General features: G+C 33.6%; 1 protein-coding gene across 1 annotated transcript in view; it reads left to right on the top strand.

The window, feature by feature from the left end:
• LOC134710317 (uncharacterized) overlaps positions 1–16,716 on the top strand; it is a 176,809-nt gene extending 160,093 nt beyond the window's left edge. The window contains exon 25 of the mRNA XM_063570626.1: positions 15,828–16,716. Within this exon, the coding sequence (XP_063426696.1) occupies positions 15,828–16,701 (874 nt within the window). The 3' untranslated portion in view covers positions 16,702–16,716. The remainder of the gene's footprint in view (positions 1–15,827) is intronic.
• Positions 16,717–19,929: the final 3,213 nt, after the last annotated feature.

The following is a 19,929-nucleotide window of genomic DNA, read 5'->3' as shown; positions in this document are numbered from 1 at the left end:
AGCTTATATAAAAGATGAAGAGATATAATCCAAAAGATCCAAAAAGTATAGCCAAATCCATAAGCTTCAGAGCTTTGCATGAGGTATATACATTCCATAATTTATAATAATTTCTAACATTTTGTAACAGCAAATTTTAATAACACAAAAAACAATCGTATTTTCATGCCATTACCGAACTACTGGCTACTGGGCTGGCGATACCCTCGGGGACTCACAGTCCACCAGCAAAGGCATCAACCCAGTGGTAGTAATAACATTATCGGTACCAATTTTTAAAGAATGAAAAGAAGATAGTCTATAGTTCTTTTGGGCATATCCTCTGCAGTATGTAAATAAGAACCTATGTTTATTGTGTATTTCTTCAACAAAAACAAAAAACGTTAAAGAAATTACTAAACAGTTCAGTAAATACCTGTAATTACTAGCCAATTTAGTAATTACATGTATTTACTAGTTGTTTCAGTGATTACTGGTATTCTTTAAATTTTTTGTTATTCTTACAGCTATTTACCAACTTGATATTTTTGTTATAAAATTAAAGATATAATTCAAGATACCAAATAGGAAAGTAAAAGGGTGGGTAGTTTAGGGCTAACTTAATCAAGGATTAAGTAATATAAGGCACATCAAAAGTGTATAGTATTTAGTGTTTGTGAACTGAAACTGGAAAATGGTTGTTTTAACAGTTTTGAAACTTCCTAAAAATCGTTTTCAGCATGCAAGACAATGATATCAATCCACTTATGAGAAATGCATAAATTGTGAGAAGTTTATTGGCAACTTAGTCAACTTTTTCAATAATGCAAAACTTAAGTCTGCCAATTATATTTTATTGTATGTTTTTCTATGTTGTGATGTTATGCTATTGTTTCAGAAAAAGGGAGAAGGTTTGGGCCCATTAAAACGTTTAATCCCGCTGCAAATGTTTGCACCTGTCCTAAGTCAGGAATCTGATGTACAGTAGTTGTCGTTTGTTTATGTAATATATACGTGTTTCTCGTTTCTCGTTTTGTTTATATAGATTAGACCGTTGGTTTTCACGTTTGAATGGTTTGACACTAGTAATTTTGGGGCCCTTTATAGCTTGTTGTTCGGTACAAGGCTCCGTGTTGAAGGCCGTACTTTAACCTATAATGGTTTAATTTTTAAATTGTTATTTGGATGGAGAGTTGTCTCATTGGCACTCACACCAAATCTTCCTATATCTATTGGTTGAATGATCTTGATAGTTCTTAAATTCTCATAATTTATTTAAATCTAAATCTCCATCCTGCATACTTGCCCAATGACACAAGTTAAATTCCTTTTACAAAATAGGTTTGTTTAAGACTTCTTTTGTCAGACTGTTGCGATGAAGCTGACATTCTTCACAAACAAATGTATACACTTTGATGGTGTTAACAGTCGCATTTCATATTTCTGTGTTTCTCTTTTTTATGACTTTTTCAAGACCTCCAAACTTTAGCTTATAAACCTGCAACAAAATTAAGCGAGACATAGCAGACCATTCTGTCGTCAGTAGCGTCCACACATATTCACTTTGTGTTTAAAGTTCTTCATTCTTCTTATTTTGATAATTTTCTTAAATTATCCTGGATTTCTACTAAACTTGAACAGAAGCTTGTTTATGATCATATTAAGATAATTTTCAAGAAGTAAATTTTGTAAAAATAAAATTAATTTTTCCGTATTTTACTTTAGACTTACATTGACACTGTAGTTAAAGTTTTTAGAATTTGATAATTGTTCAAAATATCCTGGATTTCTACCAAGCTTGACAGAAGCTTGTCTATGATCATAAGATAATACCCATAAGTAAAGTTTGTAAAAAAATCCTTTTTCATATATTTCTTATAAAAGGACTTCGTTTTTTCCCCAGTTAATATTACATACTTTCTGTAGTTTTTTTTTAAACATTTATAAGATTTCATAAACCATTCTGGACTTTAACCAAATTTGGACAGAAGCTTCTTACATTTCTTGTCAAAAGATAGTTTCTGGAGGAAAATTTTAATATTTTTTCCCATTTTTATTAAGCCTGCAACTAAGAGCAAAAGTAGGCGAGATACTGGTTCCGCAAAACCTTACAATTTTAAGTCTGAATACATCGGTAACATATCTCCAGCAAGGGTTTGAATTGTAGGTCACATGCATACGTATTCATTGAGGTCCAATTATTCACTTGCAAGTGCACCAGTACCAGATTGACTGCTAAAATATAATTTTACTATATCATTGTCATTAATGGTTGAACAAAAAAAACCAAATTTTATTTTTTTGTATATCTCGTAGCTAATGCTCCTATAACAAAAAGGTACATTTTAGGCTAATCACTTTTTAAGAGTACTCACTGCTGTTCTATAGTTGGTAATACCGTAACTTTTGATCAGCTGTCCATATTACAACATTGTTTTAACAGTTAGTAAATAGGTGTAAAAAATCATTTTAAAATGAGTAATTACTTGTAATAACTGGGCCGTTTGAGGAATTACTTGTATTTACTAAGTGCATTGGGAATTACATGTAATTCCTAAATTTTAGTAATTACATGCAATTCCTAATTTCATCTATTTACTGTAACATATATATAAGAAACCAGGAAATGTCAAATTTCGACTAATTATTTGCAAAGAACGGATATTTCATTAGTGAGGAGAAATAGTTTTCTCACACCGCTCAAGAAATGTGAAAATAGCTAGAAAAGAATAGAGAAAAGCAATATCGAGTTGCAAGATACATATCTTATGTAAAAAAAAATATGGCGTTTGTTAGCATTTAGAGTATGTATATTATATTAATTGTTGTTGTTTGGATAATTTTCTGAGTCAGTGCAATGTTTAGATCGATTTAGCTGAATTATAACACAGAATTCGCATACTTATGAAAAATACATGTGATAAAATATTGAATCTGAATCTGTAAAATAATGAAATCCAATGACAAAAGCTTGGTACTCAAATTGCCAAAAAAAAGCAACTGAACTACTAGTATCTATTTACCTTAAATTGAGTACGATAAAAAAAAACGGTCGAGGGGAGAAAATGTATTTTTCCAGTATGCTACAAAAGTATTCGTTGCTTCTCAAAAAAAGTAATAATGCATTCATTGTATTACTATTCAATAACTTTTCTCATACTCAAAGGTAAATCAAATGTAAAGACAAACATAAAAACAAAATACATGGAAAAGGTAGATGAAGTGCACCCTTTATTATTTTCCCTATCAATACGTTCTCAAAATGTTGAGTAAAGATAAATAAGTTCTAAAGAAGGTGTTTTCTGTTTAGTTATAGGTATAGTTTGTTACTTTAACGGGGGAAACGACTGAGTGTAATTGATGCCCTGGAATTGATGTTTTCACAACAGTGGTTTTGTGACAAATTTTTGATGATTCGAAATATCAGCGTGATATCAATTGAACTTGATTATGATTGAACTTGATTACAGTACTGTTGTAAATTTTCTAAAGTTTGATTGTAACGCCCATTTTAAATAACCAATTTATGGACAACTTATCTATTAAATTCCGTTTTAGATTGAAAATTGTCCATTCATGTATTACTAAAATTAGGCCTACTGAAAATTGTTATCTTTTATGAGTGTTTCCATTCATCTCAGTGTTTTGCTGAGATAGTTATCTCCGTATTAATTTGATTGTCGGGGAAGAAATTTGAGAAAAGCGACTTATGTAGATTGGTATTCTAGTTAAATATATCGGGTTGCCTGCTAGATATTGCACCTTTGATTTCAAATTAAATATTTTCATTGACGTAATAAAGATTTGGCGAATTATATTCCATACGATGATTATGGATAATTATTTCAAATCTATTTAAGATAACCAGTTATCTTTCTATTTACGACCGACAAATTAAATGTGTTGTTAAAATGACAATGTGTCTGGTAAAATAAGATATAATTAGCAATGAGGGCCAAGTTTCGTAACTCGTGATTTATATAGATTTACGGTTTTTACTTGCGATGTTGCATTTCTATATGTAATTTACTAGTATTTCAAAGAGTAGTAATGTTCAGAATACAATAACTGAGTAAGATTGTAATCTTTTGTTAAAAACATTAACTACTACCACCAGATTGATACAATACGGAGATGTCAAAAGGCTGTAATGCATTTTGATAATACAATAAAAATGTAGAATCTGGTCAAAAAATTGATATGACATTTGACCCAAATGATCGATTGATCATTCGTCTGTAATCCAAAGAAGATTTTATTCCAATCATGAAATCTGCATGAAAAATTTGAATGCATGGAAGTCTCATTTACTTTCTTTATGGGTATTGATATTTAAACAACACATCACGTCTCAGTCCTTTAAGTTGAACAGACTAGCTGGATCAGCTCCTTTTTAGTCTGCTAATTACAATATGTTGTGCTGACCGTATGGTTCAAAGAAACACAACATCGTCTCAACACCGTACTGTACAACATAAAATGGTCCTCGTCGGCATACACTCCAAACCCAATTGTGGCTGGGGTTGTGTTTTGTCGTCATACCTCCGAGCTCCCTGTATACGTGGTGTTGTGAAATAGACCAGTTTTCTATCGTGGTAGTATCCAACCTAATCAAAGATACTTAACGAGTTGTCAAACTACCACACATATCCTGAACAGGCATTATGTAGACATTCATTACTGTGTCCATGATTCAACCATCAGTAAAACATCGGCGTGTTCAGCTTGCTGCCCAACCTTTAAAATCCAAAATACTCTTAAAGATATTAAATCAACGTAGCTAAACTAAAATGATTGCCTTATTCCTGGCCACCATAAACAAATGTAACGCTCACCAGACGCCTTATGGCACCAAGCCGACCATGCAAGAGCTTTACAGCCAGCCAATGTTGGTAAAACCCTCCCTAGTAGTAGTATTTTCACTGTTGATATTTCCTGTTTAAGTAATTTATTTTCTTCCGGAATGTTCCTCGTGGTATTGGTCTTAAATCATTGACATTTTTTAGAAGAATGTTTTCTTTAAGAAAAGTCCCATTAGCATTGATATTATACAATATATATTGTTATACCAAACAAATCAATATGTTACCCCATGGTTCGTTTAAAGATACTTGCGCGTGTCAATATTATTTACATGTACAAATGAACTTGTTCATTCTGCTTTCGGTTGGCTCATCTTTTTTTCCCTAAAACTAGATTATTTTAAATTCAGCAGGGAACCTTATTTGCCCTAAATATTTCGAATTCGGTCGTCGGAATAGTAAAATTTCTATTCTCATTTGCATTTTCTCTATTAAAGTTGTTAATATTAAATTTTCATTTCATATACCAAGAAAGATCTAGTAATAAACTAATGATGTTATATATATTTATACTGTGATCCGATGGATAAATCTGTTGTAGACTTGTCACTGACTCAGACGTACTTATAAATATAATTATTTTCTGTAACTGTATCTTATATTAATTTGTAGGATCCTTTACTATAGATAATTGAGTTGATCTGTAACAATAACATCTCCATGCCTTATATATCATGAACTGTAGTACGGCGCTAGATTAAAACTGACCACGAAAGTTAACACACGGCCACCGAAAGCTTTATTTTTTGTGAAGCCAAGGAGGTCGTGTGGTCTAGCGGGACGGCTACAGTGCAGGCGATTTGGTGTCACGATATCTCAGTAGAACGGGTTCGAATCTCGGCGAGGAAAGAACAAAAACATTTGCGAAAGCAAATTTACAGATCTAACATTGTTGGGTTGATGTTTAGACGAGTTGTATATACATTATGTACACAGCCATGTATCACCATCATTGATGGGGATCCGATGGATACATCTGTTGTAGGGTTGTCACTGACTCAGACGTACTTATGAATATAATTATTTTCTGTGACTGTATCTTACATTAATTTGTAGGATCCTTTACTATAGATAATTTAGCTGATCTGTAACAATAACATCTTCATGCCTTATATATCATGTACTGTAGTACGCCGCTAGATTAAAACTGACGTGGAAAGGTAACATATGGCCACCGAAAGCTCTTTTTAGAGAGCCCAGGTGGTCGTGTGGTCTAGCGGGACGGCTGCAGTGCAGGCGATTTGGTGTCACGATATCACAGTAGCATGGGTTCGAATCCCGGCGAGGGAAGAACCAAAAATTTGCGAAAGCAAATTTACAGATCTAACATTGTTGGGTTGATGTTTAGACGAGTTGTATATATATATATATATATACACAAGAACGTGTCAATAGTACACGGATGCGCCACTCGCACTATCATTTTCTATGTTTAGTGCATGGCGAATTTGGGGTAAAAAGTCTAATTTGGCATTAAAATTGATAAAATTATATAATAGGGAACATGCAAACTAAGTTTCAAGTTGATTGGAAGTCAACATCATCAAAAACAACCTTTACCTAAACTGTAATCTGAAGCTGGACAGACGGACGGAAAAACAGAAAAAAAGGTGATAGCGAATTTAATTATTCTAATATGATGTGCTTTTTTCGCTTTATGAATAAACCCATGCTCTAAATACAGTAAAAAATGCACATGCGTATATTGACTACTGCCGAATAATGTATTTTATCAAGTTGGCATGTTTTTAATATATTTTATTAACCGAAAACACTTCCAAACACTTAAATGATGCACATGTTGTTACTTATTCATTTATTATGACTGTAATGTGTTGCATTCTGAAATTGACATACTTTTATACGACAACCCTAACAACTTACATGGCCCTAAAAGATTTCTGTATATTTTATTCTTGCAATTGCCATGATGGTAAACATATTAAAAAATTCAAACAAATCAAAACACAATAACAGAAAGAGATGATAAATGCCTATTGGAATTATATCGAAAACATGATTTTTGACATTGAAATACAAGAGCCTGACAATCCGAGATTCCACAAACAACCTAAAAAAACTCTGTTCTAACATAAAAGACCAAAACAATGAAAAGACTGGTATTGCATCTCTTCGGAGTGAAGGTTTACTTTAAACAGATACCTTGACAAAAGCAAATATATTAAACGAACAATTTAAATCAGCTTTTACATCTGAGACTAATACAGTTATCCCTGACAAAGGTCCATCAACACATCCAATAGTGGACAACATAGACATCAACAGAGAAGACATCTATAAATTGATTAGAAATATAAATCCTAAAAAGGCTATAGGACCAGATAACATAACTGGAATAGTTCTAAATGAAAACATCAACACATGCACAGACATACTCACTCTAATTTTTACAAAATCAATACATACAGGTAAAGTACCTCATGATTGGAACCACGGAAACGTTACACATGTTTTCAAAAAAGGAGACAAACATCATCCTGGTAACTATCGACTTATTTCATAAACGTGTATTTGCTGCAAATTATAAGAGCACATAACTGCAATAAAAATCATGAAACACCTTGAATCCAACAACATACTTTATGACTTGCAACACGGCTTCAGTGCATATAGATCTTGCGAATCCCAGGTAATATCACTAATTCACCAACTGTCATTAAATAACGATAAAAACATACAAACCGATATAATCATGGATTTTGCAAAAAGCCTTTGACAAAGTTCCACACAACCGTTTACTATTTAAACTTTTTTTTTTTGGTGAATCAGATCAAGATACAAACTGTATAAAATCTTTCCTTTCAAATCGTACACAAACAGTCATTTTTGCGCCTGTCCCAAGTCAGGAGCCTCTGGCCTTTGTTAGTCTTGTATTATTTTTAATTTCAGTTTCTTGTGTATAATTTGGAGTTTTGTATGGCGTTCATTATCACTAAACTAGTACATATATTTGTTGATGGGCCAGCTGAAGGACGCCTCCGGGTGCGGGAATTTCTCGCTGCATTGAAGACCTGTTGGTGATCTTCTGTTGTCTTCTATTCTATGGTCGGGTTGTTGTCTCTTTGACACATGCCCCATTTCCATTCTCAATTTTATGCTAGAAAACCATTCCTCTGACAACATACCAGTTACATCAGGTGTTCCTCAGGGCATTGTATTACTAGTAGGTCCAATACTATTTTTAATATACATCAATGTATGGAACGCTGTAACTGCCTTATGGTATTTCATTCTTTATCATGATGAGGTTTTTCTCTATTATGATGAGCTTTTTCTTCATTATGCTAAGATTTTTCTTTTTATGATGAGCTTTTTCTCTATTATGATGAGATTTTTCTGTATTATAGTGAGTTTTTTTCCCTATTATATGAGCTTTTTCTCTATTATAATGAGCTTTTTCTTTATTCTGATGAGGTTTTTCTTTATGATAAGATTTTTCTCTATTATGATGAGCTGTTAGAAAGGAATCATGGAAAATTAAGAGAATTAAGATCAAACAAAAGAAAAATGGCAGAATTAGAAATGTTGAGTTCTTCGGAAAGTTGGCTTGCTCCATGTGCGGGGAATGCTTGATAAAGAAACATAACACCAAATTTTCTCAGTATGCTTTCAAAACATGAACTGGAGTACCTAGGAGTTACCATTCTAGCGCAAATGATGACACTTCGAATGGAATGCATCAAGTATGGAAACATGAAACCTGTGAAAACTGATAGTTTGGATGGCAATCCAAAATACTATGTCGACAAAAATGTACTAGAATCGTTGTTGGATTGTGACTCTAACAACTCTCCGAGAGAACAATATATTGACGGGTGGCTCATTTTTGGACTACAGAAAAGAGATTTTTCTGACATTGAAGATGACAACCTTGACAGTATACTTTCCGGCATTGTCGTTGACTTTTTTCGTTGTGGCGAACGCATGTTGCGTGAAATACCAAAAGGAAAAGGAATTAAAGTACAAAGATGGAGGTTGAGAGATGTCATTCATAGAATATACTTTGCTGGTACCCAAGAGAGAGAAAACGGTCGACTGCGCAGACGTGTATATATACGACGTTACGGCACCAAACCACTTATGGCACATAGACACTAACCATAAATTAGTAAGATGGAGATTCATTATACTGGGCGGAGTTGATGGGTCCAGTAGGCTTATTATGTTTCTACATTGTAGTGACAACAACACTTCCGTCATCGTATTGAGTAGCTTCCTCTCTGGAGTAGGTTTTTTTAGTATATAGGTTCTGTCATCAGTTGCGGATCAAGACATTTTCATAAGTGGGTCAAACTGACTGCCCAAGAGGGGCCCGATCCGGTCATGCTTCAGTGATTCCTTTATAATCAACCAATTTTTTCTCCAGAAAAAGGGGGACCTGGGGCCCCTGCCCCTCTAAATCCGTTTCTGGTCAGAAAAGGGACTAGAAAATTTATCTGTGGCGGATTTCATGTTGACAACACATGGTGACGGCAGTTTGATTACAGACCCAAGCACGCACAGTCAGAGAATAGAGAGATTGTGAAGGGACGTTAACTAGGGTGTTTTGTGCTATTTCTACAACTTATTCTATTCTTTGGAAGACCAGGGGATTCCCGATGAACTAAATAAACTGCACATAAAAGCCCTGCACTACATTTACACGGATAAAATTAACAGAAGACTTGATATTTGGACTCAAGCTTGGACAAATACAGAATCCAATTGGTACACAACTCAGTGAACGAGATTTAGTTGATTATGGATTAGAAGGAAACAATGGTGCGGCTACTTTGATGGAAGATGTAAGGCCAACTTTTGAGCCAATGAACATTGCAATTAATGGCCAACGAATAATGAGAGCAGATTTCAATAGAACAGGTAACAACTTTAGCATCGATGACTTTGTGAATTGTGTCAAAATCCTTTCTGCACAAGACTAATTGAACTTTTAGTATTTTTTTGCGTACAATAACAATGTTATAAATGATCGTTGTCTATTTCTTGGCCTGTTTCCCCCCCCCCCCCTCACCCCCTATAGGTCACCTTACGGTCTTGAACAATAAGCAAATCTAATATCGCATAGTCCGCTATTAAAAGCCACGAAATGACAATGTTAAACAATTCAGACGAGAAAACTTAACTGCCTAATTTATATACAAACAAGAATGTGTCCCAAGTACACGGATGCCTTATCCACACTATCATTTTCTATGTTCAATGGACCGTGAACATGGGATAAAATATATAATTTGGCATTAAAATTAGAAAGATCCTACCATAGGGAACATGTTTAATAAAGTCTAAGTTGATTGGACTTAAACTTCATCAAAAACCTAACTCGACCAAAAACGGGACAGACGAACGGACGGACGGACGGACGGACGAACGGACGCACAGACCAGAAAACATAATGTCCATAAATGGGGCATAAAAATGGGATAAAAACAAATATGTAACACATAAACAAACGACAACAACTGAATTACTCCTGATTTAGGACAGGCAAAAATATAAAATATGGCGCTGTTAAACATGTTAGCGGGATCCCAACCCTCCCCCTAACCTGGGACAGTGATACACCTTAAGAACGAAATATAAAAATAAGTTGAAAAGGCTTAACTCATAAGATGGATAAACATACAAATACTACAAATGCAAGCGGACATGGCCGGATACTTGTACATCAGAACAACAAAAAGACAAAAAAACTAACTAAGTAAAAGTTCATCATAATAAAGAAAAAGCTCATCAAAATAAAGAAAAAGCTCATCATAACAAAAAAAAAAGCTCATCGTAATAGAGAAAAAGCTCATCATAATAAAGAAAAAGCTCAACATAATCATAAAAAAGAAAAATCTCATCATAAAAGAGAAAAAAACTCATCATAATAGAGAAAAAGCTCATCATAATAGAGAAAAAGCTCATCATAATAAAGAAAAAGCTCATTATAATAAAGAAAAAGCTCATCATAAAAGAGAAAAAGCTCATCATAATAGAGAAAAAGCTCATCATATTAAAGAAAAATCTCATCATAATAAAGAAGAAGCTCATCATAATAGAGAAAAAGCTCATCATAATAAAGAAAAATCTCATCATAATAAAGAAGAAGCTCATCATAGTAAAGAAAAAGCTCATCATAATAAAGAAAAAGCTCATTATAATAAAGAAAAAGCTCATCGTAATAGAGAAAAAGCTCATCATAATAGATAAAAAGCTCAACATAATCATAATAAAGAAAAAGCTCATCATAATAAAGAAAAAGCTCTACATAATCAATATAAAGAAAAAGCTCATCATAATAAAGAAAAAGCTCAACATAATCATAATAAAGAAAAAGCTCATCGTAATAGAGAAAAAGCTCATCATAATAAATAAAAAGCTCAACATAATCATAATAAAGAAAAAACTCATCGTAATATAGAAAAAGCTCAACATAATCATAATAAAGAAAAAGCTCATCATAATAGAGAAAAAGCTCATCATAATAAAGAAAAAGCTCATCATAATAGAGAAAAAGCTCATCATAATAAAGAAAAGGCTCTTCATAATAGAGAAAAGGCTGATCATAATAAAGAAAAGGCTCATCATAATAAAGAAAGAGCTCATCATAATAGAGAAAACCCTCATCATGATGAGGAATTAAGTACCATAAGACATTTAAGGCGTTCCATATCAATGACTTACCTGACTATTTACATTTGTACATCACAGTCAAATCAGGCTGTATGCTGACCCTAGCGTCATTACCAACAGATTAGATCAACATCAGATTGCCTTAAACTCCAAGAAGACCTAGAAGGGGCAATCAAATGGGAACAGAACTCATGTATGGTTAATGCAGTTCCACTCTGACAAATGCAACGTACTTCGAGTGACCACAAAGAAAACACTTATCCATTTTTATTATAATATGTATGGTCACATTTTTTAGTCAGTTGAACATGCAAAATATTTAGGCAAAACTATATCATCAAATTCAAAATGGAACAAACACATTCAGAACATGACACAAAAAGCAAACAAGACCTTGAATTCATCAGAACCAACCTGAAAATTAACTCAGTAACCATCAAAGACCGAGCATACTAAGCTAGTATTAGACTAAAAGTAGAATACTGTTGCACTGTCTCGAACCCTTACACAACAGAGATCATTTACTCCATAGAAAAAGTTCAAAGACGTACATGCTCCAACTACAAATAGAATCATATTCAAAACAGTGTGGTCCTGGCCATTGATTGACGACCTAAATTATCCCACTGACTGTGACAGATAAGGTGAACGTTTGTCTGTAACGACCGTTGCTCACTTCTTACTTATTATAGAATTTAAACTGTGGGGTCACCAAAGGTTCTTAGTGCCTTTAATAATAAAATAATTCGAAAAATCATTCAGGAATAACCCTTATGTTTTGATTTGTATTATTGATATAAATCAACACATCGTATTATTCCGGATTCGTTTTTCGAATTGCTTTATTTAGGTGTTGAGAACCTTTGGTGACCCCACAGATTCAGTGTCTTTAAAAAGTACATAGTGAGCAGTGATTGTTACCGACAAACGTTCACCTAATCTGTCCCAGTCAATGGAATAATTTAGGTCGTCAATCAATGGCCAGGACCACACTGTTTTGAATATGATTCTATACTGAAAGTGTAACAAGCATGATTAACACACTTCACTGGACAACATTACAAGAAAGGAGACTCAAAAGCAGATTAGATATGTTCCATAGAATGACAAACAACAAAATTGCCATACCACATACTGACATACTTATTAAAAGCAAATCAAACGCCAGGTCAATCCACGAACAAACATACCGACATAATCGATGCGTCAAAGACAGTTACAAATTTTCATTTTTCTGCCGAGCTATAAAAGACTGGAACAAATTACCTTAGCCTGCGGCACCCATACTGAGTGCTTCAAGGATACCTTACTAGAGAGATGCTCATTGACACTTACAAACACCTACATGTTTAATATGTATCGTGTTTTTATCTTATACCAAAAATTCAAAATAAAAATTAAAAATATTACTAACATACACATATGTATATATAAAAATTGAAAAATTACCATGAAATTAAAAAGTTTATTTTTAATCATTAACAGTACGCCTCTTGCCTAGATAATGTTCGACATAAAATCCAAGTTTAGACTTAAATCCTGCAAATTAGGTCGAGGCATTAATGTTGGTATTTTCTAAAATTTACATATCCAAAGATGATGTGATTGCCAAAGTTTCATATCTTTAGTTGTGTATTTTTTTACCAGCTCAAACCAACTCGACCATTGAAGAAAAATACCACAAAGAAATGCGAGCAAGTTCTGTTTTGATTCAAGAAAAAATTATAAACATTGAAGATCTACTAAAGAAGTTTATATTAATTTTCCAAACATTATTTATCAAGAATATTACACCGAATGTACCTGACGTTACTCATGGTGTTTGGTTTAGTAATGGTAACGTTACTCGACGTCGTTTTTCTATTATTTCAAACGACTTCTAAACGTAAAAGCTTTGTACCTTTTTTTATACAGCTGGCATTTTGATGTTTAACTATTTATTTTTTAAAAATAGATTGTTAAGATTACTGATTATATATTTTTGACACATACACTTTATTTCATTATAATTATAACTTATTGAAAGTATATGTTTTAAATAATTGTCGTTGCCCAAGAATGTCAATTCTCGAAAAATGCATATCTTCATTGATGGTCAGGATTCCGTTATCACTAGTATCCGTAAGTCTAGGCAAATATATTGCGGGGAAAAAGTCGGTACCAAGGCTGCTCTTTTTTTCCCTGAAAGTGTTTTTTTTTACTAATGTGTTACATTTTGTAAATAAAGTCTTATTAGAGATGACAAATTGGATATGAACATTTCATATTTTAATGAATAGATAAAGACAAATATCATACAAGTACAAGGCACTGATATACATATTTGAACACATTGATAATTTAAAATATATTTGGATGTGTTGTTTTGGCTGTTTGTTTTATCTTGCTATGCCAGCCCTCTAAATGCTTATTTGTCCCTTCTGTCTAGTGGTAGTTCCAGGTTGGTTGTAGGTTTCTGCCCTCTCTTCATATCACAATTAAACGTTAGCTTGGTGCAGGTATTGATTAAGTCTGTGGTGCGTTTAATCATTGGTAATTGGTTCAGATCTTGAAGAAGTCAAGTCATTGAATACCATGGATTTTGCTTTATATATATAACTAGCACAGTTTTGGAGATTAAATAATATTTGTTTAAGTAAAGTTTCTGTTATGTAATTAAACAAGTCTATGGGAAAATATGTTTTTTCTTCTTTCTATTAAACTTTTTGTGTTGCATAATGTAAAGGATAATTAATTTATTTTGATTTTTCTAACTGCATGAATTAAAAAATAAAATATCAACAAACAATATTCCAAGAGAAGCAACTTTCCAAATACATTTTTTTATTGTAGATTTTTCCTGATTTCGTAACTTTTGAAATCATAAAAAAATGTCACTTTTATTAAAAAAAAATATTAAAGAGAAACAAATCCCTAATTACATGATGTTCAAATTGCTATAAAAACACAGAGGTTTAATATGCTTATTTAATATTTTTATCTAAATTCACATTTCGCCTTAGTTCAGTTCCCATCTGGCCTTAGTATATTTTATACCTTTTTTATCTGGAATTCACAGCTAAGGCGAAATGGGAACACACCGTATTTTTCACATGCGTCTGTTTGTCGGATGCGTGGAAATTACTGTTAGTGTATATAACAAAAATTCGTACCAGCAGAAAAATATCTGTTACTCGGTTCCAAAACCGAAAGCTTCGGTATTATTAAAGCTTGTGCTACAGATATTTATTCGAAAATTTCGGGTAATATTTTCATAGTTTACATGTAAATAACTCATGACACTCGCGTGATTATTTCAAGAGAATCATGCATGCATGGCAATTTTTCAACCTCACTTCTCGCCTTAAAACGAAAATTGTTTGCATTAACAATAATTAACCCTTTGTAAGAAATTAATGTTTTTATCCGAAATCTTTGACACCACTGGGTCGATGCCACTGCTGGTGGACGTTTCGTCCCCGAGGGTATCACCAGCCCAGTAGTCAACATTTCGGTGTTGACATGAATATCAATATTGTGGTCATTTTCATAAATTTTCTGTTTACAAATAATTGAATTTTACGAAAAACTAAGGATTTTCTTATCCCAGGCATAGATTACCTTAGCCGTATTTGGCACAATTTTTTGGAATTTTGGATCCTCAATGCTCTTCAACTTTGTACTTGTTTGGCTTTATAAATATTTTAATATGAGAGTTACTGATGAGTCTTATGTAGACGAAAAGCGCGTATGGCGTACTAAATTATAATCCTGGTACTGTTGATGCATTTAAGACTAGTCAAATTTTCATATTGATTTTTAACTTTTTAAAAGAAATTATATAACATTATCCACCAAAATAATATCAGTATACAGAACGTGTCTGTATTTTGGAATATGAAAAAATCCCAAATTAACTAATTGCATGAAATGATTTTTGGCAACAACTTGAATAATCATTATCAACTTTATTGAAATAATAGTTATCAGAGGTACCAGGATATAATTTAGTACGCCAGACGCGCGTTTCGTCTTCATACGACTCATCAGTAACGCTCATATCAAATTATTCATAAAACCAAACAAGTACAAAGTTGAAGAGCATTGCGGATTCAAAATTCCAAAAAATTGTGCTAAATAAGCGTAATGCCTGGAAATTTCAGGCAATATCTTCATGCGTTCATGGGATTTAATGCCTAGTTTCACTTATTGTCGCTAACAAATACACAAAGCTTTACCAGCGTTACCAGAAGATTTAGTCCCTTTCTCCTCGCGTTCTACATTCAATAATTGATTTGTCAATATATACTGGTGCAGTAAGGAGGGAAAAATGTTCTCTGAAAGGATATAATTATGTTTTCTTGTTTTTAGATACAAAATAATGATGTTATGTTGGGAACAGTTTCCCGTCAATAGACCGACGTTTTCTGCACTGAAGGAAATGCTAGAGTCCATGATGTTAGATTCCTGTGGAGTTGAATACTTTAATTTTGGTATCAACGAATCAAAATACTACCAAAATATTGAAAAGGATGAGATTGCAGTCAATGTACTCGTCGAAAATAACGTAATCGAGTCAAATTCCTCCGGACTGTTGAATGAGGAAAGCGAAAGACAACAAAATGCATCAACAAACGATATGATGGAATATGGCGAAAAAAATAAAGACAATACTGAAGTATTAGAGTTGGAAAATACCGCCGACAGATTCAGTTGTTTCAGTACAGGAAATGAAAACGAGGTTTCGTTAAACTCTTTCAATGAAGGAAATGGGAACATATCAGAGGACAAAATGTGTTTACAGAGTATTGATAAACACCCAATTGAAAACCAATTAAAATCTTTTAATTCCGATGTTGGAACTGACCAAAAAGATAATATTCTATCTGCATACGAAAGGGAACCAGGTTCAACAATGGAGGCCAATACAAATAGCACTTGGTTTAATTTAGATGTTATCAAAAGTTTGGAATCAGATGAGTACGACTATGAAGCGGATGACAGTTCACTAAGCGAAACTAGTCCATCTACTGGATGCCAGCAAGTGTTTTTCTCTTCATCGAACGAAGAAGATGAAATATTAAGTTTTCCAAAACTGTTTTCAGCCAAAAGATATCCACAAGAAAAGCATCCACGATTTAAAACCAAGCTTACGCAAAAAAGCGTTCATCAGAGGGCTTGCAGACAGCTAAGTAATGTGACTGATTCAGGTATATCAACATCTAGCTATTCAGAATCGCTATAAAGAAATAAAAATATCAATTACATAATTCTATTAAAGCTTCTGTTATCTCCAATTGATGCATACAACTTATGAAATTATTAATTAAAACGTCTTGTTTTATCTATGGCAAATATAAAAAAGAAGATGTGGTATGATTGCCAATGAGACAACTATCCAAAAAAGACCAAAATGACACAAACATTAACAACTAGGTCACCGTATAAAAAAAATCAAAGAACAGAAAAAACATTACAGACTTAACGATAGCAGGTAATATAACCTAAACGAAAAGGGACGAAAAAACAAACAAAAATTTACAAAAATCTACACAAAAAAAACAAGATTGGATCACACGAACCCCAGCAAACACTAGGGACTAACTTCAAAGTGTTCTAGAAATAGGATACAATTCTTACTCTTCTTCAATACATCAGAGAGGCATGACACACGGTTGTATTACTAAATATTGAAGTTCCTTTTGAAACATTTTTGAATTTTAAGTTCTACAAAAATTAAGTGCTAATTCTTATTTTAAATATCTTGCATATTTGAGATTCGGCGTTCAGACAGTAGAATTGATTCGAAATGTCCGTGATATATGTTACATGCAGCACATACCCCAGAAAAAAATACGACTAAACTCGTAAGCTCTAAAAGGGTCAACAGTTCATGCTTTAAAAAAAAAACCAACAAGATAGCATTGCAATACAAAATACATCTATGAACTTCACGATCCTACATTTCTGTCGATATGTATATTTTCACATGGCATACTAATTGGTTCTCTGAGTGCTAATGCAGACGTTGTATTTTGTGCTGATTGATATTGTAGTCTTAAATACATGATATGGTTATTATTGTTATTGGTTTTGAATTAGCTTTCAGTAGCTTTCAGTAGCTTAGAGTAATCTCATATCTATACTTTGTGTCATGAGTGCTTTGATAGTTGTATTAGTGCTCTGAAATAAACCCGTTTTAACTTATTTCTTTGGTTTGTTCTTGTGTCATGCTGTTATTTCATTGTCCCAATTTTGGGGTTATTTGGGTGTCCGGTAACATAATTTAGGCATTACTTGGGTGTCCGGAAACATGTTAACCCTCTCATATTATGTATGTGCCTGACCCAAGTCATACATGCGCCTGTGAACCAGTAATTTCCGTTGTTTGTTGTACATCGTACATATGTATTTGTTTTTCGTGTATTATTTTGTACATAAATCAGGCAGCTAACTTCCTGTTTGAATCATTTTACATAAGTCATTTCATTAAGTTTTATAGGAGTGTGAAGAAAGATGCTAGAGTGCTATCTAAACTCATAAGTCGAAAATAGTTTGACAACGTTATGGCTTAAAAAAGAAAAAGTACCAATAGACTAAAACAAAACTACAAAAAACACAAAAAAGAAAACCAAAGACTGAGCAAACACTGGTGTGGTGTCGTGTCTACGAAAGAGTGAGCAAACACTGGTGTGGTGTCGTGTCTACGAAAGAGTGAGCAAACACTGGTGTGGTGTCGTGTCTACGAAAGAGTGAGCAAACACTGGTGTGGTGTCGTGTCTACGAAAGACTGAGCAAACACTGGTGTGGTGTCGTGTCTACGAAAGAGTGAGCAAACACTGGTGTGGTGTCGTGTCTACGAAAGACTGAGCAAACACTGGTGTGGTGTCGTGTCTACGAAAGAGTGAGCAAACACTGGTGTGGTGTCGTGTCTACGAAAGACTGAGCAAACACTGGTGTGGTGTCGTGTCTACGAAAGAGTGAGCAAACACTGGTGTGGTGTCGTGTCTACGAAAGAGTGAGCAAACACTGGTGTGGTGTCGTGTCTACGAAAGAGTGAGCAAACACTGGTGTGGTGTCGTGACTACGAAAGAGTGAGCAAACACTGGTGTGGTGTCGTGTCTACGAAAGAGTGAGCAAACACTGGTGTGGTGTCGTGTCTACGAAAGACTGAGCAAACACTGGTGTGGTGTCGTGTCTACGAAAGAGTGAGCAGACCCTGCTCCACACATGGCACTCGACCTGGTTCTTATGCTAATACAAACACGATAATAAAAAATAAAAACAACACGTTACAAATGTCATGCGTCTGAAGAGCTTTTCTGGATTTCGCTCTAAGCCGAATGTTTGAAAGTCAATGATGAATAAAATCGAAACATTTGGAGAGCTATATTACTAAAAAGATCTGAAAAAAATAGTGAAATCCATTTAAGGCTCATTTCGCCTGAGGAAGTTTTGTCTAATTCGGTAGGTCGCGTTCGGGAGACCTACGTTGCTAACTTCTGTGTTAGTTGGTTCTGGTGGAGAGTTGTATCATTGACAGTTCAAGCACATTTTTCTATTTTTAAATCGGTAACCTGGGACTATTTCTATATAATAGTCCCAGGGATACCACAACTGAATTTGATTTTAATTATATACTAGTTTTGTCTGTGTGATGATAATAACTTGGCAATGTCTGATCGAAAGTGTTTCTTTATTTGTTAGGATTGTTTACACGCTTTCTACATCGTATTGAAAATTCATTATCTGTTCAGTATACACATACTTAAATGACCACAAAAAAAACAAATCTAGATTATTATTCAGTACTTGTGAGGTTTCTTCTCGCATCTTTAGGATTAAGAATATCAATAAAAGCACACTTCGATTTCTTAAGTTTTGTTGCGTACGGGTAGAAAAATTATGTCATGGATAATATTCTCATTATCCTATCTTTTCTACATTACCTTTACTGACTAGTCTCGTTTGTTCTTTTGAGATCAAATAAAGTTTAAGAACAAGAAAATTGGTACCGTTAAGTTTATACCTACCACTGGGTCGATGCCTCTGCTGGTGGACTATAAGTCCCCGAGGGTATCACCATCCCATTAGCCAGTACGTCGGTACTGGCATGAAAATACGGATTTTTTTTGTGTTATCAAAATTAGCTGTTACAAAATTATAGAAATTATTATAAATTAAGGAATGCATATACCTCATGCAAAGCTCTGATTCCTTTCATGGATTCGGCTATACTTTTTGGACCTTTTGGATTATAGCTCTTCATCTTTTATATAAGCTTTGGATTTCAAATATTTTAGCCACGAGCATCACTGAAGAGACATGTATTGTCGAAATGCGCATCTGTTGCAAGAAAATTGGTACCGTTAAGTTTCTTAACAGTACTACGCGTGTATGCATTGGTGTTGTAAATGTCATTGCGTATTTTTATTAGTGAAGTGATTTCTCCTATATACTTCTTGCCTTCTTC

This window comes from Mytilus trossulus, chromosome 3 (genome assembly GCF_036588685.1).
Source record: "Mytilus trossulus isolate FHL-02 chromosome 3, PNRI_Mtr1.1.1.hap1, whole genome shotgun sequence".
In the NCBI taxonomy this organism is placed as follows: domain Eukaryota; kingdom Metazoa; phylum Mollusca; class Bivalvia; order Mytilida; family Mytilidae; genus Mytilus; species Mytilus trossulus.
The sequence above is the reverse complement of the archived record's forward strand: the minus strand, read 5'-3'. Positions and strand labels throughout refer to the sequence as shown.